The 17,783-nt window shown below is 38.1% G+C and overlaps 4 protein-coding genes across 4 annotated transcripts; 2 read left to right on the forward strand and 2 right to left on the reverse strand.

Moving 5' to 3' along the window:
* Positions 1-1,700: 1,700 nt before the first annotated feature.
* Positions 1,701-1,976, forward strand: MONOS_11904 (uncharacterized protein; the record flags this gene model as incomplete). The annotated part of the gene is made up of 1 exon (XM_067864479.1): positions 1,701-1,976. The coding sequence occupies one exon, from the start codon at positions 1,701-1,703 to the stop codon at positions 1,974-1,976; it is 276 nt and encodes a 91-aa protein (XP_067718912.1).
* Positions 1,977-2,633: 657 nt separating this feature from the next.
* MONOS_11905 (uncharacterized protein) lies at positions 2,634-2,918 on the reverse strand (the record flags this gene model as incomplete). The annotated part of the gene is made up of 1 exon (XM_067864480.1): positions 2,634-2,918. One exon carries the CDS (start codon positions 2,916-2,918, stop codon positions 2,634-2,636), a length of 285 nt encoding a protein of 94 aa, XP_067718913.1.
* An 8,645-nt stretch (positions 2,919-11,563) lies between these two features.
* On the reverse strand, positions 11,564-11,791 carry MONOS_18359 (uncharacterized protein; the record flags this gene model as incomplete). The annotated part of the gene is made up of 1 exon (XM_067871372.1): positions 11,564-11,791. The coding sequence occupies one exon, from the start codon at positions 11,789-11,791 to the stop codon at positions 11,564-11,566; it is 228 nt and encodes a 75-aa protein (XP_067718914.1).
* Positions 11,792-13,748: 1,957 nt separating this feature from the next.
* Positions 13,749-16,565, forward strand: MONOS_11906 (uncharacterized protein; the record flags this gene model as incomplete). The annotated part of the gene is made up of 1 exon (XM_067864481.1): positions 13,749-16,565. The coding sequence occupies one exon, from the start codon at positions 13,749-13,751 to the stop codon at positions 16,563-16,565; it is 2,817 nt and encodes a 938-aa protein (XP_067718915.1).
* Between the last annotated feature and the right edge of the window lie 1,218 nt (positions 16,566-17,783).

Raw genomic sequence — 17,783 nt, forward strand, 5'->3', positions numbered from 1 at the left:
GAGGTGCTGAGAAATTCGAGTAAATTGTGGAATTTGAGCCTGCTTGTTCAGGAAAATGCATTTCGAATATTGAATCCTTTGTTTTATCTCCGAAAAGCGAGAAACAAATGCATTTGAAGTTCGGTTGATAATTGTCTTTCTCCATCAGGTGTTCTTGCGAAGTGTCTATCGTTTGAAGAATATTCTGCTGCTGCGTCGTTTGTGGAGAATGGATTGGGTTTTGCTCAAGTGTTGTTGGATTTGGAAATATTTGGGGATGAGAAGAGCTTGAAGATTGTTGGAAAGGTGGATGGAGCAAGTTTGTAACATTGTGATCTTCTCGGCTTGATGCGTTTTCAAGGCTCATTGCAATATTTTGTGTTGGAATAGTCGCGGCTGATGAGGAAAATGTGCTGGAGGTGGATTGCGTAAATCCCACACTGCTCGGAGGTCCGCTGATATCCTGAGATAAGGAATTCAGACTCGACTCGAGTCCAGGCTGAAGTACGCTCATTGTTTATAATTATTGATCGGCTGAGCCCATAAAACGGAGCTCTATCCCCAAATAGAAAGAGGAGTTGTATTTTCATTCGTTCTCGAGAATTAAGAAGCTAATGCTTTTTAATCAGACTTATTAAAACTTAATTTTGAAAAGCGAAAAATTGAGATCTTTGATCAAAAAATCGATTTTTCAATGAAAAAATCACCCATAATAATAAAAAATGCGATTATATATTTTCAGCCCTGTGATTATATGAGATGGAAAATGAATGAAAAATAGGTTAAAAATGACGGAACATTGAAAAATGTGACTATAAACGAATGTGATTATATCCGACGTGATTATATCCGGTTTTAACAGTATTAAAACAATATATGGGCGATTCTTTTTGATATCCTAAAAAATTCCGACGTTTGATCATAAAAAATTTTCATTAAGGGTGGGGTTGATAAGAAATTATTTTTGTTTAATAATACAAAAATATACGTTAATATATTGTTTATATAATTTATTTGTTGATTTTAATTTGTTTCCAATTGTTTTTATTTCATATTTTGAAAAAAAATATAAAAAATCATACAAAAAAATCGATAATTCAATAAACACAACAAAACAAAAGTTCACTGGTTCAAAAAGCATGATAACTATAATCACAATACGTAATCAATCAATGTCTAAAGCAAAAAACTGTTAAATAAAGTTGTTGCAAAGAAATTTTTATATAAATATTGAAGATCTTAAAATATTCGTTGAAATTTAACAATTCACATTAACATTAACGCAAAAATATAGCAGTATAACAAGATATTTATCAGATACACAACAATTTGTAGTTGACATTTGCTTGGAAATAAATAATACTTTTAAGAAGTTATTTTAATAAATTGATCAAAGTTTTTTAAAAAATTTACAAAGAAATAATGAATAAATGAAAATAAATACGAGAATTTCTGCTTTTTTCACTTAAAAAGCTCGTAACTTTTATGATCTCATCTTTTTTATCATCTGTTTTTCTTTTTAGCATTGCCTAATTTGCTTGGTGAACATTCCATTCAATTATTTTTCTGAATATATTTCTCTGTGCTATTTCTTCCTCTTCGAAAATCACTTTTAAAGCTGGACAGATATGTGAATAATTTTTTTTGCATTTTTCAACAGCCCTGCATGGTTCAGTTTCAACCTTGATTTGAGGATGCAAAAATGACTTCAGAAAGTGGAGATGATGGTTTTCGAGCTGATAACAATAAGCTCTTTATATACTGTGCTGTGCGAGTTCGAAATCCTGGGCGAAGTTGCGAGCATAATGTTTTCACAGATCAAGTGCACTGCGAGCAGCAGCGTGGTGGAGTGCAGGGGGTGTATGATTGGAGGTAAGGAGAAGGGGAGCGGAGACGGGGGATGTGTAAAGATCGCAGCGAGGCCGGAGGCGGCGAGGCCAGGCATAGACCCATGGATTGAGCAGCTGGGTGTTCTTGGGGGAGGCAGACGCTATTAGACAGTTGACCCTCTAGCGCGTGGTGTTTGCCATCGATGAGCTCAGCGGATTCGTGCTGGCTGCATCTGTTCCCACCTCCCCCTCTCATTTTCAACCTCCACTTCGCTAACCACTCCTCCCACCAACCCCAACCTCGATGTCGACCTCCTCCCCTTCATCACATCCTACCGCGCCCACCAGATATTCGTCGACCAGGACACCTGCTCCTCTGCCCGCCAGTGCGGCTCCCTGCCTGCTCCCTGCGAATTCATCTCCACAACTGTGTTATACATCTGCCGCTCAATAGAAAACTCCCTCTGGATCTGCCCACTCTTCCCTCTTCTCCCTCCTCGACGGATAACTAGCTGTGTCCTCCTTCCTCTTTTCAGCGGCTGACCAGCTCGTACGCCTCAACTCCACACTCCTTTGTTCTTGCCTAGGAACCCTTCGCCTCTTCAACATATCTGTCCATTCCCTCCCCCCTCACCTGCCCTGCTCATCATGCTCTCCCCGCTTCCTCCCTCTTCCTCTCTCACGACAACCTTTCCGCCCTCAGTGCGCCTCGCCTGTGCTCCTATTCGACGATGGCTCCAGCTCCTCCCTCGAGCATCTCATCACCACGGATCTCCTTATCGGAGGTTTCAGGGTTGTTATTCTCATCTCATCGTGTTTTATCAGTCAATAAGCTTCTTCAGCATGATTCATTTCGTCTTCACTGCCATCTCGCTCGACAAACTCTGTTGGAGTGTGCATGCCGACAACTTCCAGCACACCAGCAATATCCTTTCCATTTGTATATTTTCTTTCACCACCAGCTGCAACCTCATCTGCTCCAACTCCAGTGCACTCAATATCGCCTCGTTCAAATGAGAAGGCGGAGTCATCCTTCCAGGCACCTCTTAGTGACTCCTCAACTGTTGATTCACTCGGCGCTGCATCAACAATCAACTCTCTCCTCAGCATTTCGTATCGATGCTTTCAGGCTTTCGTGTTAAGGAAGAAACAGATGACAAGACACACCTTGAAATCTGTCATTCTTTGCTCGGAGAGAAAGAGAGATAAGAAGTGGATATGGGGGAATTGAAGAAGGGGTAGAAGGAGAAGGAGAAGATGAAGATGAATCGAGTTATGAAGATAAAATAAGAGGATAAGGAAGAGAAAGTTGAAAAAGGGAATACGAAGAAGAGGAAGAGGAAGGATAAGAAGAAGAAGAAGAAGAAGAAGAAGAAGAAGAAGAAGAAGAAGAAGAAGAAGAAGAGGAAGAGGAAGAGGAAGAGGAAGAGAAAAAGAAGAAGCAGAAGCATATGAGACAGAACAAATAAAATCAGAAGGCTTAGCAAAACTTCAGCTTCACTTCTATTAGCAGAAGAGATTAAAGAAGAAGCCGAAGCAGAAGAAGAATTATCATTTTTGCTTGTTTGTTGTTCTTGAAAATTTTCTTTGTATTTCTAAAAATACATCAAACAGCATGATTTTCTGCAAAGAAGTGGAAGAAGAAGCAAAATGAGCTCACAAATTAATTATCGAAATACGCCTTCGCATTTTCGCTTCGCTTTTGCTCCGAATGTTTTTGTTCTTTTGGAGCATAATTTTCTTCTTGTTCTTCTTGTTCTTCTTCTTTCGTTGTTCTTTTGAAAAGGATAAGTTTTCCGAATTGTCATTTTCTCCTTTTTCTGCAGCTGAAAATGTGCTTTTATTGTGAAACACATCTCCAAAGCTTCCAAATTGAACAGCCTGCCTGTCAAAATACAGATCATCTCGAATTTGAAAAACCTTCATCCACCAAACAACAAGAAAGCGATTCAACATTCTGCTTGATACACACTTTCCTCTGCTTCGCACAACCTTTGAAAAATGAATCACTTCTTTCAATCTTCTTCTTCTTCAGATATGAAACAAACGCATCTTTCTTCTTCTCAACCTGCTCCAGAGCCTTCTTCTGCTAGTCTTCGAGCTTTTTACGTTTTTTCTCAAAGTTCTTATTCTCTTCCTCCAGCTGCTCTTTTGTCTCCTTCTGTGTCTTTCATATGCATCTTCTCCATCTACTGTTGCATCGCTTTCTCCAACTCAACTCGTTCGATGCGGCTTAAATTAGCCATCAATTTTGGCTCGGGAAAGCACAATAACGAAGAAGAAACTGGATGCTAAATTTGATTGGTGAAAGTTGGGGTGTTGGTGGAAGAAGGAGAAAAGATCACATTGAAAAAGGAGGTGAAAGTGAATGAGGTTTAGAAGGAAAAGCATTGACAATATGATTGTTATCAGATGGAATTTGCGAGGATAGAGAAGAAGGAAATGATGATGAAATCACTGAATACGTGTCATGAGCATGCCTGCCTTTCAACGAAGCTGACTTCCATGCTTCAGAATTGCTGCAATTCAGCTCGCTCAGCTCGCTTTTCTATCTCTCTTCTTCCTCTTTATCTTCGACAATAAATTGCCCATTTCCTCTTATGTTTTTCCTCATTGCATTCTCCCCTGCTGCTTCTGCTTCCTGCTTTTTAACAATTGAACATAAAAACTCTTCCTCTGAAACGACTTTTCCAGACAATTGTTATACTTCAAAATATTTAACTCTAAATGATGTTCTGCTTCCATCAAATGATTCCAAATGGATCATTCTATCAACTTTTCTAATTAAAGTTCCATCTTTCTCCGTCTTTTAGTATTTCTCTTGTTCAATTCTTTTTCCTCTTTCTCTTTCTCTTTCATTCATTTGTTCATTCTCGTTCATATTTTTCATTTTCTTCCTATTGACCTCTCTTTCTTTTCTTCCCAGCAGCTGCCCGAAGAACTCCTCCTCAAACATAGGAGCATCCACACAGCGGCAGAACGATGGGTGGAAAATTGGAGCGATTGAAGAAGAAGAACACAACAGAGTGAATGGGTAGGTGGGTGTGTGTGTTATAAAAAGAAGGCGCGTGTTTTGATGAGTGCGGGAGTTGAGAAAGAGGCAGCAGAGACGAGGGTGGAGCCGGGAGATGGAAAGCAGAGAGGAAGAAGAGAGAGGATAAAGAATTGTTTGTGTAATTGAACTGAGGCATGGCTCACTGCCGTCAAAGGAAGTTTTCACAGAGGCAGCTGAAGAAGAAGTCGATAAAGATGTTACTGTTGGGTTTGCAAAAACAGAAGCAGAACTTGACGATGATGAAAAGAAAGAAGATGCATTTAAAGTCATTTCAAATATTGTTGTTTGAGCATTTGCTGCTTGATAAATATGTTTGCTTTTGTGTGAATTCGGATGATTCGTGATTGTGGGGACAATCATCCCTCCTCTCTCTTCTCTCTCTTTTTTTTTTTCCTCTTTCTTTCTTCACAGTTATTCAAGTCCAAAAAATCGTATTGAGTGCCTGAAACATCATAGCTCAGTTCGTTGAGCCTTCCTTCTCCCTTTATAGACGATGCAGAAACTGGAGAATGGCGCACCAGTGAAGTACGAGGAGACGAATTTTCAGTCAATTCCTTGTATTCCTTTGCACGCTTTGCTTTTGATGTTTTGTCTTTGTTCTCTGTCAGCTTTTTCAGCCAATCTCTTTCTGAGATCAGATCCTCCAGCGACTCAAAGAAGATGTTCAATTCTCTGCCTCACTTCACTGCACAAACATGATTCAATGAAATATCGATGCTGGAGTGAATTAGATATTCTGTGTTGAAATTTGTGATTGTTCCGTTGAAGAAGAAAAAAAGGAAGGAAGAAGAGGAGAGATAAAGAAAGAAAGATAGAAAGAAAAAAAAAAAAAGAAGAAGAAGAAAACGAAGACGAAGAAGGAGGAGAAATAGAAAGAAAAAGAAGGTGAGAATGATACAGATTGCTGGTGAGGTTCAGAAGAGAATGGATGAGATATTGGAAGAGGAAAGAAAGGCGATGGTGAAGAAGCAGAAATAAAAGAAGAAGAAGAAGAAGAAGAAGAAGAAGAAGAAGAAGAAGAAGAAGAAGAAGAAGAAGAAGAAGAAGAAGAAGAAGAAGAAGAAGAAGAAGAAGAAGAAGAAGAAGCAGAAATAAAAGAAGAAGAAGAAGAAGAAGAAGAAGAAGAAGAAGAAGAAGAAGAAGAAGAAAAGGTCAAAAAAGGAAGAAGCGGATGATGATGAAGATGATAAGGGTTATGAAGGTGGAGAAATTGAGAATTTGCGAAATGAATCCAATCCTTTTTATAAAGATGTTGATGATTTCTTGAGTGATGTCGATTGATAAAAATAATTCATTCGCTGAGTTGATTTCGGATGATATAAACAATCCTCATCACAAAATATGTGAAAGAGAGAGAGATACAAACAGATGAAGAAATCAGTCCACAAATCATCGACTGCCTTTGAGTGGTTGAACTGCTTTGTCTCTCAGAAAAAGAAAATTGTGTTTGTCCGTTGGTGTTCGTTGTTCAAACGAACGAAACATTTGATGAGGGAATGGGCAAAGAAGAATTCGAAATCGAAGAAAGCATTGACGATTGAAGAAATTGATTTCAATGGCAATAATTTCAAAGGCAAAGAGAAGAAAATGACAAATTTTATGATTATGTGATAGATGAATCAATTCTGGCAATGAACATCATTTATTGAAGCGAGACTGTTGAGAATGATGGGGAAGGTGAAGAAAAATAGAAGATGGAAGTTTTTCCAAGTCACGTTGGGCGATAGAAAAAACTGAATGTGTTCTGAATGTGAATGCCCAGTCAGCTCATCAGCCCCGACAAAAGAGTCGCAACTGCAAAACATTCCGAACAAAAATTCCAAATAAACTGCTTCTTCTTTTTCAAGATCATGTCAAGCATTGTCAGGCTATGCAACATGCAAAATAGATGGCAGAAGTCACGAATATCATCATTGAATGCAATCCAAACAAGGATAATCTCAAAACTTATGGTTCTTTCGTGAAATGAAAAGAAGGCTTTTCTTTCAATGGCATTCCTGTTCATGACCAATCTTCATTCATTCAAAGAACATCTAAAAAGAAAAATGAACAAAATAAAAAAAATCAAACCATCTTTTTTATCTTGAATTATTTTCCCATCTCCAATGGATTTGTAATTATCAGCCTAGCTGGCTTTTTTGCTCTCCAAAATTGAATCTCACCTTCACATCAAAAAATAGACAACTGGATAACAAATGGTTGGTAAAGATCATCATCGAAAGCAGAAAATCCTTTATGAAACCGATAATGAAGTCATGTGAAAATTGATATTCTCCAAATGCACTCCTCTTCAAAGATTTCTTCAACGTTGTGTTTTTGTTGATAGCTTTCCAACGATCTTCGCGCAAAATGGCAATGCGATAGTTGTAAAGGCCTGCTGAGTGCTTCGTTCAACTCGTTTCCTCCATTGTCCAACACCCAATTCCCTTTCCTTTTCCACAAAGAAAATCTTCCCCCCAAAAGCCATATAAAGCAAGTCCTGAACAAAAGATAAGCCAAGTGCAAAACATTTCCCTCGAAATGAACAAGGTGTTCAATTCAATCTTTCTGAAATTCAACTCGCTTTTTTTGAATCTTGCTTGAGTAATTTTTCATTCAAAATATCACAGCCGATGTTACCTCATATGTTTTGTAATATACAACCAAGTTCACATTTCATGCAATTTCTCCCACTTATCACTTTTCGCAAGAAATCGATGCAAAAAGCCACTCGCTCCTCCATCTGTAGACAAAATCCCTGCTCTTCTGCTGTGCTATAACTCGCATGGATACATCTGCGACTGCAGGTCTTAGCACTCAAACATGCTCTGGCTGCAGCAAATCATCAATCGAAGATCTTCACTTATAAAATTATATGTTTGTCACCCTTATTAATAAACCAAACAATAAATGAATGTTTTGTTGCCCTTCGTCTTACCTGTCTTGAGGCAAAAGACAACAAACGATGCAGAGGAATAAGTTAATGATTGTGCATGTTCAGGTATTTAAATCGATATTTGTGACTCTTTTTAAGCAAATGTTCCTCCAACATTCAGAAAAGGAATCAATATGTTGCTTCTCTTTGATTTTGCCGAATGCAGCAGGACCAGCAACAAATGTTTTATGGTGTGCACAGGGCATTACTGAATCACTATTCAGGCGATTTTATCTGTTCTTTTTTTTTATTATTATGAAATAAATATATTTTTTATTGACTTTTGAAAGGGGCTTGGGCGATTGAACAATTTGAGGAATGCTGTGCAAAAAGGGGAAAGCAAAGAAATGGATGGAATACGAGAAGATGTGAGATTTGAAGAGACTGGCGCGATTTGTGGAGTGGGTTGTTGAAAAGATAGTCGAGAAAAAGGTGGATGAAAAGAGATTGAGGTTGGGGTTGGGATTTTGGTATTGGAGCTTTTGGGGGGATATTCCAAAGAGCCAAAGGTCTTGAAGGATGATTTTTTTTTATATCGTTCTTCACTGAGGAAAAGCTACAAGAAAAAGAATTTTGATGAAAAGAAGAACGAATAAGAAAAGGATAGAGTGCTTCTGAAGGATAATGGAACGAGAACCACAATTCTGAATGGGAACCTTACAGGGAAATACTGTTGATTTGTGTGCCTTGCCTTCTCAAAGCTATGTTGGATAAAGAAGGAAAGGGAAGAGACTCAAAAATAAGTTGAAATGCGTTTGCCGCGAGAGTCATTTTCACACAACATTCAAGTGTGTCTTATTTTTTTTTTCAATTTTTTATTTTTATTTTATTTTTTTTTTTTTGAAATGTATTTGTATTGAATAGGAAACAGACAGCGAGTGATATTTGAAGGAAGAAGCAGGAAACATCAGGTCCGATCAAAAGCAACGCAATTAAAGGGGAATTGTTAATGGATGAGTTTTGGAGAAAATGATGAAGAGATTGTTGAAGCGCAGAGATGGAGGAAGTTAGAGTAAACGAGCTGTGTTTTGGAAGAGAAGATTCAAAAGAAGTGAAACAGGTGGGAACGCATGTGAATTGGAAGAGAAAAAATGATGAGAGGACGAGAGAATGAAGGAAATGAACGGATTCTGATGTGTATGATCGTAAGAAGATGAAGAAGAGGAATTTGGAAAAATTTGCATTTTCAGTTTCTGAGGTGAAAGAGGATGCAACCACTCAAGAGCAGTCAAAGAACGATGGATATCCAATTCAATTGGTATGGCTCAATCTGTTTGTGAATTTTTTGTGATTATGTTTTTCTTATCAATATGAAATTCACTTATCATATTCAATATTTTATCTCAATGACAGCATCACATGAAGCCTTTTCATCATCTTCTTCAGAAACATCATTCGATTGATTACACATTTCCTGTCAAATCTTTTCTTCACTTTCTTCACAGTGAATGTCATCTTTTTCATCTCCTTCTTCTTCTTCTTCTTTTCTTTTTGTTAAACATATTCTTTTTCGTCCTTTCCTCCTTCTCAATTGTCAACTGCATCAACATCCTCTTATTCTTTATTACTCCTTTTTGTTTTTTCCCATTTTCACTGGAATCTTCGTCTTCCTCTTCATCATCACGTGAATTCAACACTTATTCCTGATTTCTTTTTGTGACTCCAGTTGTTGTCAGTCATCGTCAAAATACGCTTTCATCACAACAATAGCATGCAAGTGGATGCACTGCGCGTTCTGAAGCGGTTTTCTCTCAATCGCTAAGCCATCACTTGAACCGAATTATCTGAAGCTTCCACAATTGCCGCTTTCACATTGAATCAATAAATCACATAAAGTATTTTTCATTGAAGCAGGAGCACAGCAAAAGAAATCCCGAATAAGGAGCAGGACAATTGAACCAGGATTACATGACAATTTGTGTCAGACACAAGAGCAGTGAAGGCAAAATAACTGAGAGGATGAAGGAAAGCTCTTCGATGTTTGTGATGACCATTCCAACATCAAATAAAGAGTCACAATTTCTCTTTAAGTGTCTGTTCAAAATATTTATAAAGCGAATGGAATTGGAGTTGAAATTGCAAAAGAAGACGCATCGAGGGGTAAAAGAGAAGGAAAATAAGAGTGCGAGAAATTTGCCAAAGAGAAAAAATCGGTATGCATTCACTAATATCAAGTGGATGAGAGAAGTGCATCAGATGTGGAATCAGGAGCTGATGAAGCAGTAGCACCCAGAACCAATTGCACGATAAAAATTAGTTTTTTCCCATTCCCCCTCCTTCCATTCTCTTCAAAGATTTACTGGTTAGTGTTTAACAGAGAGCAGGAGATAGTCATAGAGCTTCATAAGGAAGATACGAAGCTTTGGGAAAAGGGCTAACGAGGCTACGTCCAGGAAGGAAAGATAGATGAGGAGAAGATGATGGATAACTCAGCGATTATTGAGTAACCAGTTGAAGTTATGAAAGATGCTTTCGAGAAAACTGTTGTCAGAGAAGGATAGAAAGCAATGAAAAATTAACAAACTTTAATAAACAGAAAAATCCTTCAAGCCCATAAGCAGGAATTCATTACAAGATACGAGAATGGAAAAATAAAGAGGCAAAAAGAAGAATATGAAAAAGTTGGGCAAAGGAAATACCAACAGGATATAATCCATGAGCTGTAATACAAGGAAGAGGAGATAAAGAGGAAAGAGGAGGAAATAAGGTTGTTTCAGGAATTGAAGAAGAACAAAAAACCAAAATTCATCAAAGAAACAATGTTATTTCAAAGAAATCCGATTCGGCGTTTGAGAAAAGAGAAAATGCAATTGTCAACCTCACAACTCAAAAGAAATGAAATTTATTAGAACTTGGTAATTGAGTAGTCGTAGAAGAAGAAGAAAAGGAAGAAAAGGAAGAAGATGAAGATGAAGAAGAGAAAGGAGAAGAAGTGGAAGTGTAAGAAAGAAATGAGCTGTCTGGAAACGAGATAAATATATCCATAGAAATTGATCCGATAAGTTAAGAAGCAGAATCACTCCATGAAAGAAGATGATATTTCTTATTAAGAATTTTTATTTTCTCTTTCTTTCTCTTCATATCTCTCTTCTTCTTCTCTCTTCTTCTCTCTTCTTTTGCTTCTTTCTCCTTTTGTTGTGACTTTTCACACTGATTTTGAATCAACTTTGACATTTCTTCATCCACACACATCAGTCCTCCGTTGAATTGTTCATCATCATCATTTGTGTCGGTTTCCCTTTCTAACTTTCTCTTTTTCTCTATCTTTCTCTCTCTCTCCAATGCTCATTCTATCATCAACAGCAATCGGGTGTGCCATGCAACCTATTCTTTTCCAACTGCCAGGAAAACAGCATCAAGCTCGACTTCTGATCCAGATCAACCGATTTGGCCAAGCAGACACAATCCCTCTTCATTCAGTTCGTGAGGCTTTTTGTGTTTGAGGAGCCTGCTGTCATCCCAGCTCAGACTGCTCCTTCTGCTCCAAAGGCTGTTGCAATGAATGTTCAACGCCAACCAATCGCTTCTGTGCTCATTTCAAGCAGAGCTGAGCCAATTCCATTCACACAAAGAATCACAAAGGAATTGAAAACAGATGCGAAGACAACAACAGTGACATTTGTGTTGAAGGCTGCTCATATTCCAATTCGTCCTTTGATGATGCTTCTGTCGAACTGCTTTTCATCTGCTCCCACAATCCCCTTTCCTCCGTCCCTCCCTTACACTTTCGTGAACAAACTTTCCCATTCCCCAAATCCAAATGACCACCCACTTTCAAGTGTGTATTCAACAACTCAGCCATTTTAACATCTCTCTCTCTCTCTCTTCTCTCTCACAAATATTTGATGTGCCATATCGAATTGTTCCTCTTATCTTTCCTGCAGCTGTGGAGTCAAGGCGTGCTGATGCCATTCTTGCAGGCTTTGCAAAAGGAAATGCAGTTCCAATCAATTCCAATCCAGGCCCTTTCCTCCTCTTCAATTGATCCTGATGTGCAAGCTGCCCAAACTCCATTCAATAAAATCCCCTTCAATTCTGCTTTCTGTGCTGCTTCCAGGCAATGAGGCCAATAGACATCCACCCAAAACAATTGAAGAACCAGAGAATAAATAAACCCTATCAGTACCATCCAGGTTTCAGCAGACAAGAGCAATGATGCCAACTTCGATGAAGGACGTTGCAAGGGAAAGAGAGCATTCTGACAGAGTCACCAAAGGCGAAGATGAAATAAAGCCAAAGCATGTCGACACAGAAGCCAGAACAGAATAAATCAGGTTCCTTATTTCTGTTTCTTCACATCGTCTGATCATCAGACCATTCGACACATCCTCCTTGGCACTCACAGACCTCTCGCTGTTCTTGCAACTCTCTTCACTTTCATTCCACCTCTTTTTGCAACTGTCCTTTCATTTCTCACAAAAAAAAAATCCATTCCATTCGCTGCAGTTGTCTTTGCCCTTGCATATTAAGTGAGCAGATGCTTCAAAGTCAAACATGGGGACTTGACTATTCCACAATGATAACGAACAGATGCTTCGCAATTTCTCACAAAAATATTTCATCTGGACTGGGAATAGGATAGATGCACAGAGGAATGGAGATGCTGGTGTTTCTGTTGTCACTTCATCGCACTTTGTCAGCATAATCCGGTGATAAAGGAACATTTGTAATTATTCGTGATTTCGCAGTCACTTCCTGATTTGTTGAAGTGGCAAAGATGCTTCTGCTCCATTTGGCTATGTTTGCTCCAAAGGTTGAAGATATCATGAAATCTGGATTTTCATTCATCAGCTGAATAAGGATTCCTCCTCACAGTCCGTACAATGTTGAACAAAAGCACTCATCAAAAGATCCGCATTTCACACTAATTTCATTTTCATTCCCAACACATTGCATCATCTACCCTCTGTTGGCTGATGTTGTGCTTCCGCATCCAGAAAATGAGCAAGAATTCATGTCGATGTTTGCCTTCATCATTGGAAAACAAGATGTCAGCTGCTCTGCTGGTTGTTCTTTCTATTCCATCAAATGCACATTCTGAAAGTGATAAGACAACTGTGCTTGTTGAAAACAACAAAAATTAATAAGTGGCTGAGATAGACTTTGCCCAGTTCACATTTTCCCCATCTGTAACGACTCATTCTGAACATTTATCTGCCCTGCGGAAAATGCTGCGTTTTTAGTCTGCCCACTTCCAAAAGATGTGTTTATCATGTTCATATCTCATTCCCCTGTTCCACTCGGCTCCATTATACTCGAATCACGATTATTCAGTTGCGTCAAATCATACAAAAGAGCAAGGCCGCAGACAAATAAAATGCTTGCCAAGATAGAAAAAAAAGAAGTATAGGCTTTTCCAAATTCTATTTGCTCCGTTCTGCTTTTTCCACTTTGATGCAAACAAAATTGAAAAGTATGCCCCAGGACGTATGAAAAGGTATCCTCCAAATAACAATCACGATTGCATGCCCGTAGGTGTAATTCCGTTTTCTCCAAAAAATATTCTATTTGCAGGAACATGAGTGCAATTCAAATTATCAAATGCAGAAACTGAAAAAAATACATCCAAAAACAAACTTTGAAAGACAATTTTCTTGAATGATTACGCATGCTTGCATTGAACAGAGAAACAATAGTTCCCAGTATTTTTGTGGGAAATATGAGAAAGTGGCATTAAGTTCTCAAATATATCTTGTTTGCCATCATTCAAAACAATTATTTTTTCATAAATAAAGTATTTCCTCATTTCAGCCAATGGACGCCAGCAAATATATTCGATAACCAAAAAGCTGTTCACAAAAAACAGCAAAACGAAATAAAAAGATATGAATCAAACGATTGTGGGTTGTTTTTTGATCAGAATGATCAAGAAGCCATATTAGCGAGTCTGATCTGCCGGTTTTTTCGAATCGACCACAAACGCTGTTTCTGAATCCAGCCGACGAGTCAGAGCTGCAGGGGCATAGAGGCAATGAGTTTTAAACGAGAACACGAAAAAGAAGTGATTGACAAAGCGAAATCCGATCCAACCGCCAAGGATAAAGATGGAAGGACAGCGGCGATGAACTGGATCATGAAAAAGAAAACAGAGCCTCCAGCGCACATACGGCACGATATAACGCTTGGGGACAAAGACGGGTGGACGATGGCGATGCACTGGATAAGATTTGTTGGAAGAGAGCCGCCGCTGTGGATGAGGCACGACATAACACTTGGTGATAATGATGGAAGGACAATGGCCATGCACTGGATAGAAGAGAGAAGATCAAAACCTCCAGAATGGATGAGACATGATGCATTTCTTGGCAATAAATACGGAATAACAATGGCAATGCTTTGGATTCAATATGCAAAAACGGTTCCGCCGCTGTGGATGAGGCATGATACAAAGATTGGAGATAAGGATGGGAAAACAATGGCAATGAAGTGGATTTATAATACGAAGACAGAGCCACCAGAATGGATGAGGCATGACATTTCACTTGGCGATAAAGACGGGAGAACAATGGCAATGAATTGGATTATAGAGAAGAAAACAAACCCGCCAAAATGGATTAGGCATGAAGCCACTCTTGGGGATGAGAATGGGACCACAATGGCCATGTACTGGATCAGCTGCGTAAAGACAGAGCCACCGGAGTGGATGAGGCATGAAATAACGCTTGGCAATAAGAAAGGATGGACGATGTCAATGTTTTGGATTGTAAGCATTAAAAAAGAACCTCCGAAATGGATGCAGCATAATGTTAAAATTTGTGACGAAACAAAAAGGACATTGGCAATGTTTTGGATTCAATATGTACAAACAGAACCTCCGAAAAAAATGAGACATGACATCACACTTGCTGATAAGGATGGATTGACAATGGCCATGTTCTGGATTGAGAGCGTGAAAAAAGAGCCGCCGGAGTGGATGAGACATGACATCACACTTCGCAACAGTTTTGAATCAACAATGGCGATGATATGGATTGCAAATGTCCAGACAGAACCACCAGAATGGATGAGGCACGAAGCTGAATTTTACGACAACGAGGGATGGACGATGGCCATGCACTGGATAAGATATGTTAAAACAGAGCCGCCATTGTGGATGAGGCACGATAAAACCGTTTGCGACAAAAATGGGTGGACGATGCTCATGCTGTGGAAAATATTTATTGAGTCAGAACCTCCAAAGTGGATGATTTATGATAATGCAGTTGTTGATGAAAAAGGAAGAACAAATGCTATGAGGTGGATTATCGATAAGAAAGCAGAACCACCGCTGTGGATGAGACATGAAAATACGCTTTGCGATCAGAACGGATGGACGATGGCCATACTGTGGGTCTGTCACGTTAAAACAGAACCTCCAGAGTGGATGAGGCATGACTATAAGCTTTGCAATAAGAACGGATGGACAATGGCAATGAAGTGGGTTAGTCATATAAAATCAGAACCTTCAGAGTGGATGAGACATGACATCACACTTGGCAATAAAAATGGAGACACAACTGCGATGATATGGATTCAATTTGTTCAAACAGAACCACCAGAATGGATGAGGCATGACATCACACTTGGCAATAAATACGGAATAACAATGGCCATGTATTGGATTCAATTTGTTCAAACAGAACCTCCAGAATGGATGAGGCATGACATCACACTTGGCAATAAATACGGAATAACAATGGCCATGTATTGGATTCAATTTGTTCAAACAGAACCACCAGAATGGATGAGGCATGACATCACACTTGGCGATAAAGACGGATGGACAATGGCGATGTGGTGGATTCAGTTTGTCAAGAAAAATCCACCAGAATGGATGAGGCACGACATCACACTTTGCAATAAAGACGGATGGACAATGTCCATGATATGGATTGAATTTGTTCAAACAGAACCACCAGAATGGATGAGACATGACATCACACTTGGCGATAAAGACGGATTCACAATGGCCATGCACTGGATAAGATATGTTAAAACAGAGCCGCCAGAATGGATGAGGCATGACATCACACTTGGCTATAAAGACGGATGGACAATGGCGATGCATTGGATAGCTGTTGTGAAGACAGATCCACCAGAATGGATGAGACATGGCATCACTCTTGGCAATAAAGACGGATGGACAATGGCGATGATGTGGATTCAAGAAGTCCAAACAGAGCCACCAGAATGGATGAGACATGACATTTCACTTGGAAATAAAGGCGGAGTAACAATGGCGATGACGTGGATTCAGTTTGTCAAGACAGAGCCACCAGAATGGATGAGACATAACATCACACTTGGCAATAAAGACGGATGGACAATGGCGATGATGTGGATTGGGAGCGTGAAAAAAGAGCCGCCGGAGTGGATGAGACATGACATCACACTTGGCAACAATTTTAAATCAACAATGGCGATGATATGGATTGCAAATGTCCAGACAGAACCACCAGAATGGATGAGACACGATATCACACTTGGCAATAAATACGGAATAACAATGGCCATGTATTGGATTCAATTTGTTCAAACAGAGCCACCAGAATGGATGAGGCATGACATCACACTTGGCGATAAAGACGGATGGACAATGGCCATGCACTGGATAAGATATGTTAAAACAGAGCCGCCAGAATGGATGAGACATAACATCACACTTTGCATTAAAGACGGAATCACAATGGCGAAGATATGGATTGAGAATGTGAAGACAGAACCACCGGAATGGATGAAGATTGATAAACCCAAACAATCACTAATGAGTGTCTTTTCGATATTAAATCCGTTTTCTTACTTCAAATGAATCAACATTTCATTGTGTATTTTTATGAAAATCTTTGTCATGCATTTGACCAAATGCATAACGTTGGTTGATTTTATTTCTTTCTTGAGAAATTTTTTATTTTTTTATTTATTTATTTTAATAGGAATTTGGACGTGTTTCCAAACATCCGTTTTTGAATTTCAGCTTTTGTTTTATTATTATTATTATTATTATTTTGACATCCTTTACAAGATTTCTAAGATTCGCATTTGTTTTTGTATTTTCAATTTTGTAGCTTTATTAAATGAGTTTTATTTTCTTTCAAGTAATTGCAATTTTCATTAACATGAAATTGCGTGTTGCAGATGAAGAGCAATATATATTCATTCATTTCCATTTCATTGCCATTTCATTTCCATTTCACATCATTTACTGGAATAGAGCGATTGCTTTTATCTTGGAAAAAAAATCATTTAAGAAATTAGAAGAAAGGCAATGAAAGAGTTCGCGAATGATGATTAATAATAAAAGAGTTTTTCAAACTGTAATTTATGATTTCTTCTTGACGTTCATGAATATTTCATCATTTCAAATTTCTTTAATTTATATGTATTTATATGGGACAAAATTTTTTGCTTTTGGAATTTTGTTCCACCCAACATTTTTGATTATTTATCCACATTCAACAATTTTTCAGAATATTTCCGGTAAACCAGAGTGACGCATCGTCAAATTTGTCATCACGTCCGTCAGTGAATTATTTTCATGTCAGTGGTTTTTTTTTTTTTTTTTTTCTTTCTTTCCAAAAGTTGATTTTTTTTTTTATTATTTTTAACAAACAATAGGTGCAATATTTTATTTTATTTTATTTTATTTTATTTTATTTTATTTTATTTTTTTTATTTTTTTTAAATAAAAATAACGATTATAATTTATTCATGAAGACCCATTACGAAGTCACATGTTTAATGTTTCATGATTATACGTTGAAATTGCATTGTTAATGATGTATATGTTCAAAATAAGTGCACAGACAAAGACATAATCACGAAGCATTTGAGTTAAATCATTGGAATATTTCTTCTATCAACGTATTAGCTTATTCAACATGAAATACAAAATGTGATGTTGGAATATCATATTTCAAAGAAGAATTAGACATATATAGAAATTCGACACTTTTTATTGTATGCAAATACTCTTGGTTGGAATTCTTGATTAAATCATTTATATCAGTGGAAATCTCTTCATAATTAG

The sequence above is a fragment of the Monocercomonoides exilis genome, assembly GCF_001643675.1.
Source record: "Monocercomonoides exilis strain PA203 chromosome Unknown scaffold69-233226, whole genome shotgun sequence".
Classification (NCBI taxonomy): Eukaryota; Preaxostyla; order Oxymonadida; family Polymastigidae; genus Monocercomonoides; species Monocercomonoides exilis.